Source organism: Erpetoichthys calabaricus, chromosome 14, assembly GCF_900747795.2.
Source record: "Erpetoichthys calabaricus chromosome 14, fErpCal1.3, whole genome shotgun sequence".
NCBI lineage: Eukaryota > Metazoa > Chordata > Cladistia > Polypteriformes > Polypteridae > Erpetoichthys > Erpetoichthys calabaricus.
In genome coordinates this window covers 85,765,131-85,785,960 of record NC_041407.2, presented here as the reverse complement: position 1 = coordinate 85,785,960, position 20,830 = coordinate 85,765,131, and the positions used below count along the sequence as shown (strand labels likewise).

Below are 20,830 nucleotides of genomic sequence, written 5' to 3'. Positions count from 1 at the left end.
TTTTTTATTCATCACTATAAACTACATAGAGTAAGTAACATACAGAGTATTCCTTTAACACTTTGAACGTGAGGTACGAATTAAGTCACATCTAATTGAGCCTGTCAAGGTGTGACGTATGCTATAACTTGTACCTCAGTATACAGCCACTATAGACGCAGACAGCTTGCTGGAGAGCTTTGCTGCCACGTCTCAGTTACTTACTAAAGTGCTGCCATCTAGTGGATAGCCTTAGAATTTTTTTTTGGTGGCAACAGCTTGTGGAAATTACTGCTATAAATAAACATTTTGTAGTTATGTCCTCATGAAATGGTATAAATGTGCTAATGCTTTGAAACAACTAGATTTATTGCAAGATTCATATGACAGTGACCGACATAGTGACAATCAATTGAGTGATATGGAAACCTGTAGACTCTGGCACTGATATGGATCACTGCCCAGAAGGTATTTTCTTCATCAAAAGGCACCAGATTTGACCCAACAGTCAGGACAGCACTACATGGACCTTCTGCTGTCCACTGAGCGCAAACAGTGAACCAACTACCAAATGTGTTGTATGCAAAAGGTTGCACAAAGAAACAAAATATGTTTGGGGCTCATGTTCTTCTAAACCTGCGCTCTGCGTGATGCTGTTCTTCTAGAACTCTCATTAAATTGTGGACTTTTAGTCGTGTTGCTGGTGAAACTAAAATAATTAACATTTCCTTTGAATTTTTGACAGAGTTACTGTCGTTAAAAAATGTGTTAGAAAGCAATGGTTTTATTATGAGTTTTAATAGACTTCATTTTTTATCATATATGCATAGACTTATATGGCAGTGTCCTGGTAATAAATGGTCCAGCAGTCAATATGTTAACAAAGTAAAAAGGATACAAACAAAGAAAACAATATTCAGAACATAAAGACACAATATACTGCATGATTCCAGTCACCGTAAAAAAAAAATTCACACTGTTCCACTGTGGTGCTGAGGTGTCACCCACTGGTCCCAATCCAGGGGGTTCGCCGTGAGGTGAGTGTGGCAACACGCTATCAGTGCATGTTCCCAACAAGCCAGCTATTACTATCATAATACACAAAATATATAACAAAATATAGAAATACCACTTCAAATGAAAATGTACATGAGCCAGGGATAAAACCCTCGGTAATCCATAACACTTGCACAGTGAGAAATCTGTTCAGTTTTCCATGTCTGAGACTCGAAGGATAACTAATGGTCAAACATAAACTATGCAACAGTCCAGCAACACTCTTAGTTAAAAGTCGACAGGAGGTTTTGTGTGTACAATTTCCAGCTATTAATACAATTTGATAACGTCTTACCTAGAGCTTCATGCTGCCTCTTTTGATGCACTCCTTGTCCACCTCATTACAATTAGTTGTAGTCTTTTTTCTACTCCTGTTTCCACATGTAAACTGGAGCTCATTGTCCTCATGAATTTGGCAATAAGCTTTGTGACCTGCATGCTTAGTGATGTACAGTACACACATGTATCACAAGGCAAAAACAAAAAGGCTTATTTTTAATTCTAATTGATCTTTGAAAATCTAATTATGGTAATGCATGAGATCTTCCATACCCTGTAAATTAGCTGGCCTTTATTTGAAAAGACATTTCATTTTCTGCTATAAGCTAAAAGGCAACCACTAGGTGCGAGCCAATTTCAACCTCTTTGCACAAGGACAGCCCTAAGCCTGCCCAGTAATGCTTTTATAAAACATTAGGAGAACTGCAAAACAACTGGATCTGAATTTTATTTTCCTAGAAAAACCTTTGAAGAATTTTCAAGAGCTAAAGTTGCCAATTCAGACAGAAATCAATGAGAACAGATAGCTGTTTAGAATTTACCTTTAAATTGCTGTGCCCCGTCCCTTTAGACTTCAAGTGTGCTTGGAACCAAATGAAATTGTTCAGAAAAACCTAGTGCCTTCCACGCTCCTTGGTACTCTGCCATTTATCAGTGTAGATTGAAGCATGACTGTCTAAGTGCTTGAGAAAATCGAACTGCTGAAATCCTGCAAGAATAAAGTGAGATCTTTGAGTGTATTTTTTAAAATCTGACATCATGTGGGTTGAGCAGTCAGATTGTAAAACAGGTGAATTAGTTCAAGTAAGTACAGGAAAGACAAAAATCGATCACATCTACTGTGGGTGGGCACACAAACAATAACAAACACCACATAAATCAAGGCACTGTATAAAAAAAGAAAACATCATGCACAAAAATATCCAATCTAACTCTGTAATGGATGTAATATAAATCAATGATTATTGCTAGAATGTATTACTATTTTTAATTAATCTAAGTGTGATATTAATGAATGGCTCATAATTATGGCATCAATGATTGTATCAAGGATTATTTTAATCAGAGGCTGAACTTCAGTTTTTTGCCATAAACTGTCTAATTTCACTCAGGGTTAGGAATCCTAACCTCTTCTTTGGACTGTTGGACCAATATTGATGGATTACAACAGGTTCAAAAAGCTAATGCTAAAGGTCCAACATAGATCAATCTCATAAACTATTTGACCCCTCATCTGGCATGACTGCACTGGCTTCCAGTCTGATATTGATATCACCTACTACTTTAAGAAGCCACAAACTCCACCATAGATTGAATTTATTTAAAACTGCTAGATATCTCAGATCCAGTGTCTCCATCCATTGTTTTCTTCCAAAGCTCTCAATCAAGCACTGGATAGTCTCTTATAAACTTGAATATGACAGGCCAACAGGCAAAGGAAAAGGATCAGGAGATGAATAAATAATCGAAATGCTAGCAGAGATCAAAACTTAGAAGGCCAAATGAATGTTATGACAAATCCCAAAACGTGCAGAGCTGGTCAATCTATTAAGTGGCCACCTTAGGACGCGGTCATCCGAGGGGTGCCGTTTATGAAAATGTAGTGGTGTATGCTTTGGAAATCCCTCCATGATATAGACACCAAGGGGTGCCATTTTGGAAATTCAAGGGGTGCGTGATCTGGAAACTGAAGGGGACCCTGTGTCTATGTCCTCTAAGTCTAATAATATTGAATGCTCACTATGGACAATGAGGGGTGCCGTTTATGTATGGTACCTCAAGCAGCATGTGCTTCAGACTTTAAGGCAGGCAGCCCCTCAGTCTGTGCTATGGACAGCAAAGGGTGCCTAGGACTCTTCCCAGGGCTCCTAATCGGCTTCGACCAACACTGAATATGAGAAGTAAGAAGTACACTCGAAGGAACAGAGCGCTAAGTTGTACTTTCACACAGATTGTCTTTTCTGTTTACAGAATATCCGTAAACATGAGCATCAGGTTAACAGCATCACTTAGGGCTCATTTATAGTTCAGGCTCAGAATGCGTATGCGCATACATCATGGCTGCCACGCGTTTCTCAGTTTTCATTTGACGCATCCCCTGAGCAGGTCCTCAGATATTAGCATGATGCGTTCGCGAGTTTGCAGTACCAGCAAAAAGTCGGGGGGCGCAGCATGTTATAAGGCGGAACGTGACGTCAGAGTCTCTGTTTACTATCTACATGTGACAGAGAGCCACTATGCAGATCCTAGTAGGTTCGATGTGCGTGCTTCGATGTTTGATGAATGGTTCGATATGGTGAACCAAAATGCCGACATACAAATGCATCCGTGGTGCTTTTATATTCAAGAATCGCATATTCCCAATCGTAATGACATTTTAAAAGTCTCACATACCATCTTTTGTGCTGTCTTTTTTTTTTTGCAACTTCACAACAGCAACATAATGTACAGTGCTGTATTTGAGCCACAGAGAAAAAAAAATTAAGGACATGGTGAAAAGGTGTATATTGTGACTAAAGTGGAAATTTCGGCTTTAATCTTGAAATGTGCACTTTGACCTTGCAGTTTACTTTTAAAGCAGACCATCGCAAACGTCATCCCAGTTTTTAATCGCTACAAGCTTCTTGGAATTCTTCCTGACCTGACACAAGCGGCAAGCAACAATAGAACACCACACAGAACACATTAAATTTATGATATTCCAGCTCTCTGCAAATTTAGAGTCTTTAGATTTATACTTGATATCACTTTCATGATGAAATGCATTAAAGTATGTATGTTACATTTTACAGATAAATCGTTAATTTTGTTTAAATAATGAATACTGTTAATAATTACACACATGGGGGTGACACGGTGGCGGAGCGGTAGCAGGGAGTCACGTCGCTGGTAATCCCTGCCTGGAGTTTACATGTTTTCCTTCCGGGTTTTCCACCGTGTGCTCCAGTTTCCTTCCAAAGATATGCAGATTTGGTGACACTAAAATGACACTAGTGTTTGTGAGTGCTTGTATTCACCTTGCGATGAGCTGATACCCTGTCTAGGGATTGTTTCTGCCTCATGCCCAGTGCTAGCTGGAATGGGCTCATCCTTGGATTGATGGATTTAATCATTAAACATCCTTTTCAGAGATATTGCGGCAAGGTTCGAATCCCGTAAATGCCAAAAGGGACTCTGCTCTGTTGGGCCCTTAAGCAAGGCCCTTAACCTGCAATTGCTAAGCGCTTTGAGTAGTGAGAAAAGCGCTATATAAATGCAAAAAATTATTAAAAATTATTAAGGTGTCATCAGAATTTAATGGGTGTGCCGGGCAATTCACAACACAGTGAAGCTGAACCTGTTCTCACTGTGATGATATCTTGCACTGCCACCTGGTGGATTCCTCCAGATTTACTCAAGTATAAACAGTAAAACGCTTGCGTAGCAGGAGCGTCCACTACAGCATGCATTGCATCGCATGAAGTATAAACCCGGCGTAAGAGTGACATTCAGAGCCACCCATACAACAACTAACTGTGTCATGGCAAAGAACCAAAAAATAGCGGTGCAGTAAACGAAATTATAACTAAATAATTTCAGCTTTTTATCTCTAGTGAAAAATGAGGAACTAATAAAATATTTCAATCCTCTGACCTTAAAAAATGTAAACTACAAAATACTACCAGAAAAAAAAAATGTATTCAGTGCTGAAGAAAATCTAATAAATCATGACACTGAGGCTCTCTTCATCTCCATCTCTTCATAGTTCAAGTGAAACCATTTCAGCCTCCTTTTCTCTCTTCCTTACAGGTCTATTCTTTATAACTGCCTCTGCTATGCTAATGGTGTGCAGTGTATCATTTCTTACCACAAACATGTGTTTATGTTCAGTATTGTGTTCATAAGAATTATGAATGAATGCTTTGAAATTATGTTTCAGAACAAGTTTCCATCTGTGTTCCTGTGTTCTTATTGAACTCATTTTAAAGTAACAGTCTCGATCCACTGCACTAATTCTGTTCATAATTTGGAACACTTCAATCATGTCTCCTCTTAATCTTATTTTGCTTAAACTGAAAAGGCTCTGCTCTTTTAGTCTTTCTACATAATTCATCCTCCGTTGGCCTGGATTTAGTCTAGTTTGACTTTTTCCAATGCTACTAATGTCCTTTTTGTACCCTAAAGACTAGAACTGCACACAGTACTCCAGATGAGGCCTCACCAGTGAGTTATAAACCTTGAGCATAATCTTCTTGGACTTGTACTCCACACAGTAAGGCGCTATATAACCTGACATTTTGTTAGCCTTGTTAATGGCTTCTGAACACTGTCTGGCAGTTGACAGTGTCGAGTCCACTACAACTCCTAAATCCTTCTCATAAGGTGTACTCTCGATTTTCAGACCTCTCATTGTGTATTCAAACCTAACATTTTTACTTCCTACATGTAATACTTTACATTTGCTTACATTAGATTTCATCTGCCACAAATCTGCCCAAGCCTGTGTAATGATATCCTGTGTCATGATTCAATGGAATCAAGATTATCTGCCAATCCTCTTAGCCTGGTATCATCTGCCAGCTTAACAAACTTGTTATTTATATTCCTACCCAAATCATTTAAATATATTTAAAATAGCAGTGGCTCTAACCCTGACCCCTGTGGGACTCTTAACATCACCCAATTTTGATAGATTCCTTGCACCATCACCCTCTAATTCCTGTGTCTGAGCCAGTTCTGCACTCCTCTACACACTACACCCCAAATCCCTACTTCTTTTAGTTTGATGCCCAACTTTTGATGTGGTACCTTATCATATGCTTTCTGCAAGTCAAATAATATCATATGCACCACTTTGATCCTATACTTTTTTTTGCTTCTGGCATGTTGGTAAAACATGAGCTCCCCTTTCTAAACCCATGCTGACTGTTCACTAAAACTCCTGTATTTGCCATGTGTTGCTCAATCTTTCCTTTAATAATTCCTTCTATTAATTAATCTTGATGCACTTTAAATGTACTGGCCTATAGCTGTTTGGATCTGTCCGCTCACCCTTTCTACATAACAGGATAATATTTGCCATTTTCAAGTCCTTCAGAATTTCCCCAGTGCACAGTGACGTCCTAAAAATATAAGTCAAGGGTTTTTATCTGTACTCGCTTACCTCCTTAAGAACTTGAGGTTACATATTATCTGGCCCTGATGATTTTTTTTGAGTTTAGCCTGTTTAATCTAGGAAGTATTTCTCTCTCTCCACAATTTCCTAATCACTCAGTACCTCCTTAGTAGTCCCTGTAACTGCTGGGAGGTTATCTACTTCCCCACATTTGAAGGCCTCAGAAAAATAAAAGAGCATCTAATATTTCACTGTCTGTATTTTTTTAATTGCCCGTTCGTATTCCTGATGCACTTCACCTCTTCCTTGACTGTTCTTTTACTACTCAAATGCTGAAAGAATCTCTTGGGGTCATCTCTTGCCTGATCTGCTATATTCCTGTCTAACTGTCTTTTAGCCTCCCTAATATCCTTCTTAATGGTTTCCCTCAAGTTCTCATGCTCCCTATGATTCACAATGGAGTTACTAGTCTTATACGTCTCATACAGCTGTTTCATTCCTTTGAAGTTTCTTTTTCAACTCTTTATTACCCACATTAATGTTCTAATTAGGGTGTCGTAATTGACAAATCTAGATTTTTGGGTTCAGATCCTTGTTCTGTCTATGTCAATGTTTAACTTACACGTTCTCTCCATTTCTGCATGTATTTTAGCCCAAAGACATAAAGGTTAATGAGTGACAGTCTGAGTGAGTGGGTGCCCGCTGATGGATGGTGCTTCATTCTGGGTCAGTTCCTGCCCTGTGCCACATGTTACCCATGAAATATGATGAAGTGGGTTCAGTAAAAGGAAGGATGTGTTTCTTTGTAACGTAATCTTGTTTGCTGTTCAAAGGTGTTTTATATGGTATAGTAAAATAAAAATTCAAAGAGTTCAGCTAATTTTAAAAGGATATTATACAGCTCTAGACACTTTTAATATAACAGGAACACAAACAGACATTATCATTAGTTTTCAGTTATTTATGAAAGCGTTCTGCATCAAAGGAGCACTTTGACCCAGCAATCAGAAAGCACTGCAGTGTCTGTGAATCTTTAAAAAATTTCCTGCGCTAATAAAAAATAAATTTTGCCTTAATTAGTATAAACACTCCCAAACCTTCTGGAAAACAGCAAATTAAAGTAAACCTTACTCCTTAAGCTTAGTGAAAAAAATCAAAAAACAGCCATAAGAACAAATTGATAGAACTATGTCTGGCTGATTTATTTTCAAGGACAAAAATGGCTGCACTGCAGCCATTAAATTCAACAATCCATAGCAGGTGGATAATTAAATGATCACTTGGCTTTGTAGCTTTTACTCTTTCTCTCCTTGTCGTTTCTGAAGCTTTGTCAATGTGAATCTTCTAATTACATCTTAAAATGTGCCTTACGTTATTTTCCGAAATGACTTTTATGTATCTCCTGTTAAGTAGTTGACTCTGCCGTGCAGTTCATTCACTCATACTACCCATCTGCTCCCTGGTATAATCGCTTCTTTTACCTTGAAGGTATTTTCCAGTTTTTATTTCCCTGTGTTTTATCAGAGGACGTGAATGTTAGGTTGACTCACAATATGATGACCTGCGTGCTACAACTTACAATTAAATTTGATAAATGAAAGGAGACCGTTTAGCCCATCAGGCTAATTTTTTTGGCTGATAGGTACATTTTCCTAAAATCTCACCCAGATACATCTTAAAGTCTGTCAAGGTTTCTACTTTAACTCCATGGCTCAGTAGTTTAATCCAGATTCCTGTAGCTCTTTGCCTAAAGAAGTGCTTCCCGGCTTCAGTCTCAAATGTACTTCAAGTTCATTTCCACTGGTGTCCTTCAGTAAGTGATTCACCATTTAGTTGAAAGAATTCAACTGGATCGATTTTATGGATGCCTTTCAGAACTGTGTAGACCTGGATTAGGTCCCGATGCAGTCTCCCCTATTTGAGACTAAACAGATTTAATTCTCTGAGTCTGTCAGACTTATCTTTAGGTCCTGGGATGCACTTGGTAGCTATCTTCTGCACAGCTTCAAGTGCTGAACTGTGTCTTTTTTGTAGTGTGGTGACCAGAACTGCACACAGTACTCCAGATGTGTCTTACGAGTGTATCATATGTTCTAACATCCCTCGATTTACATCCAACAGTTTATACAGTATAGCCTAACATTTTATTTACTTTAGAATTGCTTCTACACATTAGTTAAACTATGAGAATGTTATGTCGACATAAATCCTCTAATTTGTCTCAGAGGTTGCTTCTGATAAGGTCTCACGTGAGAGGTCGGGCATCAGATTAAAGGGGTGTGGTGGGTAGAGGTGTGTAGAAGTGGTTAAAACACAGGATGCAGAGGGTGATGATGTGAGAAACCTGTCAGAATTGGCTGATGTTAAGAGTGGCGTTCCTCAGGAGTTAGTGTTAGAGCCGCTGCTGTTTTTAATATATAAATTATTTGGATAGGAATCTGTTGAATCATTACTTGGACAGATATGTGGCAGATGAAATTTAATATAAGTAAATGTAAATTATTACACCTAGGAGTTAAAAATGTTATGTTTGAATACACAATGGGAAGTCTGATTGGCTGTCTGTCAAAATGATGGATGTCCTGGTTCAGACTCTGATCTGCTAAAGTATATCTGTTTACTTTCCTTTCCCAAGCTGTAAACTAATTCGGTGATTCCTGGTCCTAGGGTCACCCATCCGTTCACTGGTTATAAAGTAATCAATATACCTTGAAGCATCTCCTGGATTTCTACTCTGTTTAAACAGATGTTACTGTGATTGATACTCGTACAATTCATGAAAAGAAGATGCTTTTGATGCTAAATTACCCATGTAAGTGTCCTGTATTTAAGTTCATCTTTGTTTGAAGAGCACAATATAATGAAAATATAGAGATCTATTATTTTAAAAAATTGCAGATTTTGTATACCAGGGCATTATGCAAGATGTCAAGCTTTTGGGGTTCCCCCTATATTTGACCCTCTAGACCCAAAGAAAGAGCTTAATATTAGGCCATTTGTGGACCATATTTTCTGCAGGAAATTAAACCCTTATGATAAAGAGTCTGCAGCAAAAATGGTCAGACATGAATTTGTGCAAGTGACCTCAATTGACCCCAGAGGATCACCTCCTAATGGGATATGATGGGTTAAAGTTACTCCATTTTACAAAACCCTTGAAAAAGTGAGGATCTGTAATATAGGCACTTGGAAAGTCATTTTACGATATTTCAATGTTGCTGATCATGAATTTGATCATATTTTTAATATACGATTCTTTACTGGTGGTCCCAGCCCTATAAGAGCCACTACAAAAACAATAAAAAAGAAAAATTGTCAAAAATAAATCATATGGGGTATCATTTTAGATTATTTCAAGGTCAGTGATAATAAATATGATGTTATTTTTGATTTACGATCCCTTACTGGGGGAGAGCCCTCTAAGGAACTCTATCAGAGGGTGAAAAAGATGACACATTTCTATTAAAATTGAGGATATTTAGATTTTAAACATTTAAATTGTCGTTCAGGTATCTGATGCAACTATTCTGGTTTATCATGATCTTCTTCCTCATGAAGTAAATCATTACAGTTCTTATGGACACCCTGAATTAAGGCTGATTACACTGATTCAAACTTTTTATTCTTATTAGTTTGACATTTTCTTCTTAATGTTGCCACTAAAATTCTGACCATGCTCTTCCTTATTAATTTAAGTTTTACTGTCACCGTGTGTGGCTCTGCCCGGCAGGCCTTGTCATTTGGGTCTGTCTGTGTTTTGCCACTGGGATAGACTTCAGCTCCCAAAAATGACAAATACTGTGCAGAAAATGGATGAAAGCTGAATGATAACCTAAAAAGTCAACAAAGATTTAGTTGGAAAAGTAAAGGAAGGGAAATGCCATGTATACAATATTTAAAACAAATGCTCAGTTATTTCCAGATACGATGACCTTCAACTGTTCGTGATTTTGCTTTTAGAAGATTTTAATATTTTAATAACCTAATTTCCTAAAAGGTTTTAAGAATTACAGGTTAACAATATATTTCAGCCTAGTTAATTCAAACCCGGCCATTTGTTTAATTTAATGAACATTTATTTAGCAATTATCATATATTATCCTTTCAAATAATTCCAGCTCCATCTGCACACAGCACATTTTGGATATGCCTGAGAACTTTAATTTATTCAAGAAGCATTTGCATGATTGCCTCCTTGGTTTAAGCCCAGAAACATGAAATGTGTTGTTCCGCCAAGAATGCACATGTGAAGGAGATTGTGCCAATGCAAATTTGAGAATTATGCCAGGGATGCCAAGTGCATATGAGAGTCTTGAACTGGTGCTCACTATTAGTGGGCTCACAGTGTTAATGCCTTCTTATCTATGCCATGAATTTGCCACAACTGACAGCCTTCCTAATTCTAACTTGTAAGGTATCTCCTGGTTATGAAAACACATTAAAGTGGAGCAGCCATAAAGAAGCAATTAAGAGGATGTGAAATTTAAAGATGTGTTGCAAAATAGCTTTAGCAGTTATTTTAGTGGAAGTTAACGGCTAGGAAAACGTCCATTACAATAGACTGCATTTCATCTAAACATTTAGAAAGTATTAGCCTGCATGATAAAGACATCCAGTTGTTTTTTTTTATTAATTAGGTGGTGACATAAAATGTGCAAAATATCCAAAATGACAGCATAATTTAAATCACGCCAATTTTATGGTCAATTAAATGTTTGCAGCTTGGTTTCTCACTGAGGAAGTGAGCATATAAAAATGAAATCACCACCAGGAAGTTGGCCAGCCTCCTGAAGAGACTGGACAGCCACCATGAATGGCTTCTGAGGAGCTGGGCATTCATCATTCAGTGAGGCATGGGCAGATTTCAGGAACCAATTCAAACAAGACAACACAGCTGCTGCTTTGCCAGGGATGGCTAGCTGGACAGAGACAAAATTGAAATAAAAAGATTTCAACATGTTTTCTGGAGCTTCTACTCATGGTAAAACACAAAAAAAAAATGAAAATAAAATGTGCATTAAAAAAATAAAAATCTAAAGGTTAGTCTTTATAACAGAGATTGTGGTGTGCGCCCTAACCCAATAGAAGGTGTATCTACCAAACTCCTAAGAGGAGCCCACAAGGACTTACCATATATGCTCACGTATAAGTCGGGTCTTGAAACCAGAAAAATCAATCATAAAATCAGACCTCGACTTATACGCCCGTTCAAAAATGCGACAATTCATTTTTTTTTAACATCTTCTTGCCTCCTCCAATCTCGCATCAGTTTCTCAGACACATTGAATTTTATTGCACCAGCGCAGTTACCAATTTCTTTCGCTACTTCAATGACTTTTAATTTAAGACCAGCTTCGTATTTTCTTCTTTTCTTAGATAAGGGATGCTCTTACGATAAAGGTGTATGATGGTGTGAGATACAAAAAGCACAGATCAGTGCAAACGTTGCTTCGGAATAGTTTGGGTATTACCATGTGGTCACGTAGGCATAATAGAGAGCGTGAGCGAGATCACGAGCAAGAGAGAGAGAGAGGTTAGGAGCATGCACTGAAGGCAGTGTGCTCCGTGGTTACTCTCTCAGGTGGGCGTTAGCAAATCATAATCCCTTGGACCAATAGTGTGTGTTTTTCACATTCGACTTATACGTCCGACATTATAAAATACCAGAAATTATACTGTAAAATCAAGTCCGGACTTATTCGCGGGAGAACTTATCCATGAGTATATACGGAACTTCACCTCGTAAGTAGTACAAGGCGAAGGAGGCTCTCGTTTAATGAACAAAAGGACTCACGTCAAATAAAGTTAAGGAAAGAGGGATAGAAATATTATTAGGAAGGAATCAATATGAAACAGTCACACAAATCCAAATTCAAGCAAAAGAGAGATTACAAAAGAAATCTAAAACACAAAATGAACCCAAAGACAGCATGAAGAAATCTGAACATATCAGAAAAGAGGACATCTTGGGAACTTGAACACAGAAACACTAACAGAAATTTTGTACGCTGACACTGGCATCTGACATCACGGTAAGAACTAAAAATAGAGAGCAACGGAAAAGCAGCAGCCAAATAGATAAACTAAAACATAACTTTTCACTTTGAAACCTCACAGAATTTTCCCCCTCAATTCAATTGTTTTCTTCTTGTATATGTCTTGAAATAGGGAATGTTAAAAAATTATTTTTTAGCTTTTCTTTGTTTCTATGGAAGAGTTGTTATGCAGTATCAGTTATACAGTATTGCCTATTATTTTGATCAAAATTTATTAAAAAGCAGGTTACTTTTCAATAGATGACACCATCTTGTGAACTTTTACCTGTGGTTGCTACCATGTGACAATGGGAACTGTGCAGTGTCATCATTGCACACAGTATAAAAGCCAGCAGTGCACAATTTCAAGGTTGACCAAGATTGTGGAGGATACGAAATGATTCTCCTGGTGTGTTAGTTTCTTTGATTTTCGGGGTTACTACAAATTTCTGGTGAGTTTTTTTTGACGTTGACTTCTGGTTATTCGGCTTATGTTAGGGACAAGGCAAATTTGTTTTTTATTTTCTGAGGTGCTGGAAGACAAAATGTAATCAAGAACTGAGCTCAGTTCAAATACCAAAAAATCAAGCCTATAGTTCAACAAAACACAAATCGTAACCCAGAATATCCATCTTTTATTTTCAATAAAATCACCAATAGCCCAAAGGTCCTCGGACTGACTATTATGTGCTCGTGTCAATGACTTAACTTGTCACACTGTCTCAGTAGTTATCATAGTGACCAACTCAGAAAATGGTGGCGCCCATAAAATAAACCAAAAGAGATAAAAGAAATGTAAAAAGGAGCAAAAACATAGAAATAAAACAGAAGAAATTTATAAAAGATTCTGACTATAACACTAATCAGGAACTTTTAATTCTTGGTTTGATTTTTTGGTTTCTGACCTTTGGCATGTTTAAAGACATCGGTATTTTCTTCTTCATTTCCTGGTCCTTGGGATCCACCTCTTCATCTTTTTCTTCAGGCAGTATAAACACTCATTAAGGTCAAATCTCTGTTGACTCTCCGGGCCATCACTGTAACACTCAATCGTATATATATATATATATATATATATATATATATATATATATATATATATATATATATATATATATATATATAATTATAATATACATATATATTTTTTTTTCAGATTTCTCCTGTCTTGAGTCTATCTATTGATAATGGCATATTAAAACAGTGTTATATATGGCATTTAGCATGTTGAGAGGATTTTCTAGTCGATGTACATAAAATGTTGAAATTGTTAAGTCATGCTTCTATAAAATTCGGCTGCAAAAGTAGGTAAATGCATAACTAATATTAGTTGCACAGAAAATGTAACATTTCATTGTGCATTTGTCTGTTTAATAAGTTTACAATATCATGAACTTCACAACAAATTACCCTGAGGCAGCAGACATTTGTAAATAGCGGCCATACCACATGCACTTCAGAAAAGGTCATCCCCCTGAAGCTATGCATGTTCAGGCCCAGCCATAAATTGCTAAGGAGACAATTTTAAAAAAGGTTTAAGGTGGGAGCCTGAAGAGGTGTTGGTGAGGCCAGCAGGAGGCCCTTACCCTGTGGTCTGAATTTGGATCCCAATGCCCCAGTGCAGTGATAGGGACACTGTGCTGTAAAAATGGTGCCATCCTTCAGATGAAATGTAAAACCAAGGTCATGACTCTCTGTGGCACTAAAAGATCCCTGAGCATCTTTCATAAACAGTACAGTGTACCCCAATGTCCAGGCTAAATTGCCCACCATAGCTTAGTCATACTAGCCCCCTAATCGTCAACTGTCTCTGATTGGCTAACTATCTGACCACTTCACCACCTAACAGCTTGTGTGCCGTCGTGTTATCTAGGTAGATGCTACATAATAGAGGTGGTTGAAGTGACCCCCCACTCTTCAAGTAGTGAGAAATGTAAAGAATTATTATTATTGTTATTATCATTATTAAATAATTAGCAGTGTTTCAGGGTGTCATTTTGTTTCGTACTGACACGTCACATGGCAAATGTAGTGCAATTTTGACTTAGTGTTTTGTAATAACATTGCGCACATCTCCAAAGGTCTTAATTCAAGTCTAGGATCAGTCTGTGTGTTTATGTGGGATTTTCTGGGAATTTTTTTTTACATGTATCAGTGTTACATTAACTGGTCTGATTGAAGTGCACGGTGAGTGTCCATGAATGTGTTCTGCTATGGACTGCCATCTAAAATTGTGCCGATGATAAGCGTGTACACGTGTACTACCGCCATTTTCTCACATTCTGCTTATTGTTGATTCCGGTCTTGTGCTCAGTGTTGCCAGGATACACTTTGCTGTCTGCAACATTTTGATGGAGAAAACAATTCAGGGAACAAATGATCTTAAATGGCGGCACGGTGGCGCAGTGGTAGCACTGCTGCCTCGCAGTTAGGAGACCTGGGTTCGATTCCCGGGTCCTCCCTGCATGGAGTTTGCATGTTCTCCCCTTGTCTGCGTGAGTTTCCTCCCACAGTCCAAAGACATGCAGGTTAGGTGGATTGGTGATTGTAAATTGGCCCTAGTGTGTGCTTGGTGTGTTTGTGTGTGTCCTGCGGTGGGTTGGCACCCTGCCCGGGATTGGTTCCTGCCTTGTGCCTTGTGTTGGATGGGATTGGCTCCAGCAGACCTCCGTGACTCTGTGTTCGGTTTCAGTGGGTTGGAAAATGGATGGAATGATCTTAAATTTTCAAATGCTGATGGATTTCTTAATCAAGATAGAATTAAACAGAACCCAATGTTAAAGCCCTTTTTCTTTTCTTTTATGCAGATACACAAAAATGAAGACAGCTACCAACATTTACATCTTTAATCTTGCTCTGGCTGATGCTTTGGCCACAAGCACACTCCCTTTTCAAAGTGCCAAGTACCTGATGGACACCTGGCCATTTGGTGAACTTATCTGCAAGATCGTCCTTTCTATTGATTACTACAATATGTTTACTAGCATCTTCACTCTCACCATGATGAGTGTGGATCGCTACATCGCTGTGTGCCATCCTGTCAGGGCTCTGGACTTTCGAACTCCAGTGAAAGCCAAGATTATTAATGTCTGTGTGTGGATCCTTTCTTCAGCCATTGGGGTGCCAATAATGATAATGGCTGTCACCAGAGTTACAGATAAAGGTGAGTTGGAATTTAATCCATCTTTCCGACAATCTTTTATAAGCCAAATATCAATTTTGTTGAATTTGTTCTTATTAATAGCACTTCCATTTATGAATCCATTGTGCTATGCAATAATCACAAATATAGTATGAAAAAAAGTAAATACAACATAAACACAAAACTAGTTATACTCGGATCAATCAACTGCCGATCTAAATTGGCCAATGACTCAACTGGTGGTCAGTAAATTGTCCAATCTTAAAATAGAAGATACTGAAATTAAATGTTTTTTTAATGTTTAACTGTAATTTATTTGTGTTGCTCATTTACGCAAAATATTACGGTACCTGAAGAAATACGCTTGCAGTTTTGCAACCGAAGCTTTTGTAAGTAAGTAGCCAGGCAGTTGTTAGAAAAGAGAAAGAGAAGACCAGAATATTGATTTTTATAATAAAGAAAGTGGAAGAATAAACTGGGCAAAAGGAATCTGAGGAGTCATTCTGTGCATGCAGTGGAATAGCAGACGAAGATGTTGTCCAGTTGAACTCAAACTAGAAGAAAAGAGAGATGTTAAAAGAGAAGCTGCCTTAATGAGTTCAGACCTTTTCATTGTGTCCTTTAATTAAGATGGACACTCGTTGTCCTTGATGGTGAATGAGCTTGTATTTAGCACAGCAGCTCACAAAATGAACAGATAAAGAAGAATTATCCCTCGTTTGTTAGTGGGCTTATTAGCTAAAGAGCCAAATTTGCCCATTTTACATAAATATTTGTTAAGCATTTTAGCCTTGTATCTTCTTGATAAACATGAACATTTTATTACAATTGTGACTTGTAATAATGACAAGCATTTTAATTTCTTTTATGCCATATGTATTATGGATAAAATATTTTGTGATTTGTTTAAAAAATTATATATTTTGTGTTTTTTATATTCATTGAACAGTAAGCCAACATAATTGAATCTTGTTAATAAAAAGTGAAAAGGTAAACCCTGCAATCTACAGTTTAATTATAAGAGTAGCAAGACTGACGATTTAATTTGGAACATAAGGCTTCTACACATCTGGTTATAAAGGAACTTAGTATATAAAAACTTGAAAAGGATAAAAGCAATTCTAATAACATGAAATCAGTAATCAGTATCAGTCCTAAAATCCTTGATTGGAGCATCTCTACCCAATGCATAATACACTGCTAGCCATTAAAATTGCAACACCAAGAAAGACATGGTGATATTTCTCTGGCAGATTGCTTATGATACATGGCATACATGATTAGAAGTACTGTATGGCCTTTTCACACATGTGGAACGCACAATGATCACGAAATAACCACTTGTACATGGTCCGGCATAGACAGGAAGATACATTGGATGTGTGTTTTTAGAATGACATGCAATTGCAACCTCCATAGGTTTAAATTCATCTGTGGTAAGTGTTGGTGGCCTTTCAGGTTCCTTTAGACATCGATCCGTCCATTATGTTACAGTAAATTGAACAGGGTAACTCATCCAAAAATAAGTCATCCTGCCATTGGCAGCATTCTTGGCATCTTTGCAGTTTCTGATGCTCATTGTTTAGGGTCACGGGTATCCAAAGGCCCTGCAGCTGCAAACAGCATCAAATGGTTGCATGCAGACACCAATTGACATGTAACAATACCTAAATGTTGGGCTAGATTCTGTGATGTGAATGTTCAGTCTACCACTGCCATATGCACAAGATGCCCTATACCAACTGATGCCATACTTTTGTCACCGATGTCGAAATTGATTTCCCAGAAAGACAATCTGCTTTTCTGCATTCCCATAATTCTCCCTCACTCAAAGTCCAAGAGCTGTATAGCTGTCGTCCTCTTTGCTGGGCCATGTTTGGATCCTAAGAGTACAATAAATTTCAGCAGTTACTCAATGAGGTTCCCCTTGCAGGCACTTCTTATACCCAGTGTGGGAACGTCCAGAGTCAAAACTCACACACAAATCATTTACACATGTGCTGCACTTGTAATAATTTTCACACTCTACCATGACCTATCCATTCTTTACGATGCAGTTTTTATAGTTTTGCAATTTTAATGACCAGTGGTGTATTATACAGTATATTTATAAATGAATAGATGGTGTCCAGCAGGGCTGACTGTGCTTAATCTAGGAAAAGTGCTGCAGTCATTGTGAATGTACATTTTAAATAACAGTTTCTTATTTGTCTTTGCCCATCTGTTCTGTTGCAGGTAATATTAATTGCGTGTTGAAGTTTCCAGATCCAGACTGGTACTGGGACACAGTAACCAAGATCTGTGTCTTTATTTTTGCCTTTATCGTGCCAGTTCTGGTGATAACCATATGCTATGGGTTAATGATCCTCAGACTGAAAAGTGTGCGCCTGCTCTCAGGCTCAAAGGAGAAGGATAGAAACTTACGGAGAATCACTCGCATGGTCCTGGTGGTTGTAGCTGCCTTCATCATCTGCTGGACGCCCATTCACATTTTTGTCATTGTGAAGACTCTCATGGAAATTGACAAGAAGAACCCATTTGTGATTGCCAGCTGGCACCTCTGCATCGCCCTTGGCTACACCAACAGTAGCCTGAACCCTGTCCTCTATGCTTTTTTAGATGAGAACTTCAAGAGATGCTTCCGTGATTTCTGCATCCCCTTTCACTCCAGGATGGACCAGAATAGCTTCACTCGAGGAAGGAACACCACAAGGGAGCCAGTCTCGGTCTGTGCACCTTCAGAAGGAGGGAAGAAACCAGTATGACTAGACATGGATCAGCAGCCATACAGGCCTCGTTCTAGAAGAACCCAGCAAGAGCTTCAGTCAGAGGTCACTCAGATTTCTACCACTGAATTCTAGCAGCTCAAGTGATCTCGGGTAGGATTTCACAGCCCTATAACAATGCTCTAGTTAGCCCTTTTTTCCACGTCCCACTTTAGCTCGGGGATTCTCCTTTTGAATTCCTTATGTGATTTGCTAGAGCTGCTTTGCGTTTCCAACAAACTCTCCCATCACATAGACTTTTACAGAAGCTCTCAAATGAAATGCAGCGGCCATGTCTTGTTATTGGTCCTTTTAGATATTTGATAAAGGTCATAGATGCCAGCCTGGAAAAAACACTTTCGATGTATTACATTTAAAAAAAAAAAGTATAAACTCTGAAATTAGGATTTTTTCCTTTAGAAAACAATAAGAGAACATGTGTATACTTCTGTGACTGACAAACATTTGCAGAAGTTTCTTATATTTGGTGTAATTTCAATCATCATCACGTTCACACAGACTTCTGAAAGGCTCAACGAGTTTAGAAGCTGACGTGAATGGAATTTAAGGAGCTTATGCTAATAATTGCTATCCTATGTACTTTGAATACAAACTGAAGACAAGTACTGAAGGAATATTTATTATCTGCCAGAGATGACAATACTGGACAATGTGAAATTAATCCGGCATTCAACAGAAGAGATATATTTTTTAATTAACATCACTTGGGTTGTTCAAATCTGGCAGTGCACACAAAACTCATCCACATTTACCCTATGAAGAGTTTTTGTTTTCACCTTTTTTATGTGAAGTTGCAGTGGACTTCAGTCATTCTGTTGATGCTGAACCCTGGTGCATTTTGCAAAAGGTAAATTGGGGAGCAGGGGAGCTGGACAGGCACTTTTTAGCCGATAACATCTTAATATGTATGTTGGATATCTCACATGAAGCCTTTCGTTTTACCGTCATAAAAATAAGAGAATTTTTAGCTGATTTGAAAATATTCTGAGCAAGAGTCATCGTCCTTCTGTTCTTGTTGCAGCAACCAGAAGAGCTGCTCTGAATTTCATAGTGAAATAGCATCAGGCTGAATTAGCACTGTCTTGTAAAGAGCTGTAGACCCCTAGTAACAGCCATGTCTTCATTGTAATCACTTACAGCTTTGGAGAAACGGTTGCCAAGATCCTACAAGATACTTACTGTTTAAGAAATATCCTACTTTGATTTGAAACAGTTGCTACTGTGAATGCAATAGCCCTATAATGCCTTTAAATCATGTCTCTGAAGCAGCCATAATACGTTTTGGCCCACTCTCATTATGTTCTGTGCGGCTCTAGCTGCGCAGCGATTGCATTACACTCATCGTTTTCATTTAATGTGCACTCTACAGGACAATCCAGCCCAAGGCTGCTGGCAGTTGTCTTTTCATAATCATAAGCTTTGCATCTCCACATAGCTTTCCTTAAGCTTCTTATTTTGTGTTTTCTTTTATAAGTAACACCAAACCAAAATCCAAAATAAAAATATTTATTTTTATATAAATCTTTCTAAATATATGTATAATACCAAACAGAGAAGCTAAATGATTTGATTGTGGTTGTAGTACTGTAAAAAAATTGTTTTAGTCAGTAAAGGTTCTGATACTAAAATAATCAAGCAAAAACCTCACAAACACAAAATCACATTTCCCATGAATCTCTCTGATGCCCCATTTCAGTGCACCTTCAGCACTCCCCATAAACCATAAAGTGCCCAGAACAGATATAATGTAACAAAATGGACTGTAACCTCCTTGATCCAATTCAAAGTCATGGAAGCAACAGCCAATCATGTCATTATTGTTAGGTGGAAGCCAGCACTAGATTGGGCACCACTCCATCTCACGGACAAATATCAATACTGCAATTCCCAAACCATGGTTTATAGTATCACTGCCTGATGGAAACTGTTATTTATCTTATTTTTAATGTATTACTATCATTTATTCCATGTTGCCAACATTACCCAATTGTTTAGGCATTCAGTATTCTTTAAGTGTTTCTGGAAAAATGGGCGCTATTTGTAGTAAGCTTGATAAAAAGCAGTGGTGGGCCCACCCTGTCCAGAAGATGGTGAAGGAAATGGAGTAGAATCTGAAGTAAATACTACCAATTATCTCTTCATTTCACAGATACATATACAACATATATATATATGAGGGGTGTCTTTTTGAACTGCCATTCCTAAGGTTTCTTCCATTTTTTCCCTACAAGATTTTTTTTGGGAGTTTTTCCTTGTGTTCTTAGAGAGTCAAGGCTGCAGGGCTGTCAAGAGGCAAAGCCAGTTAAACCCCATTGTGGCACTTGTGTGATTTTGGGCTATACAAAACTAAATTGTATTGTATTGTATATATATACAACTACATTATATACATCTGCTCTGTTAAGAACAGTAGGGGTGGAGTTGTGTGTTAGCAGTCAACAAGCAATGCAGGTGGCAC

The 20,830-nt window shown here is 38.0% G+C and overlaps 1 protein-coding gene across 1 annotated transcript in view; it reads left to right on the top strand.

Moving 5' to 3' along the window:
- LOC114665137 (delta-type opioid receptor-like) overlaps window positions 1–20,629 on the top strand; it is an 81,606-nt gene extending 60,977 nt beyond the window's left edge. Inside the window, exons 2-3 of the mRNA XM_028819542.2 lie at window positions 15,252–15,607; window positions 17,822–20,629. Coding sequence (XP_028675375.1) covers window positions 15,252–15,607; window positions 17,822–18,351 — 886 coding nt within the window. The 3' untranslated portion in view covers window positions 18,352–20,629. The remainder of the gene's footprint in view (window positions 1–15,251; window positions 15,608–17,821) is intronic.
- The last annotated feature ends 201 nt before the right edge of the window (window positions 20,630–20,830 follow it).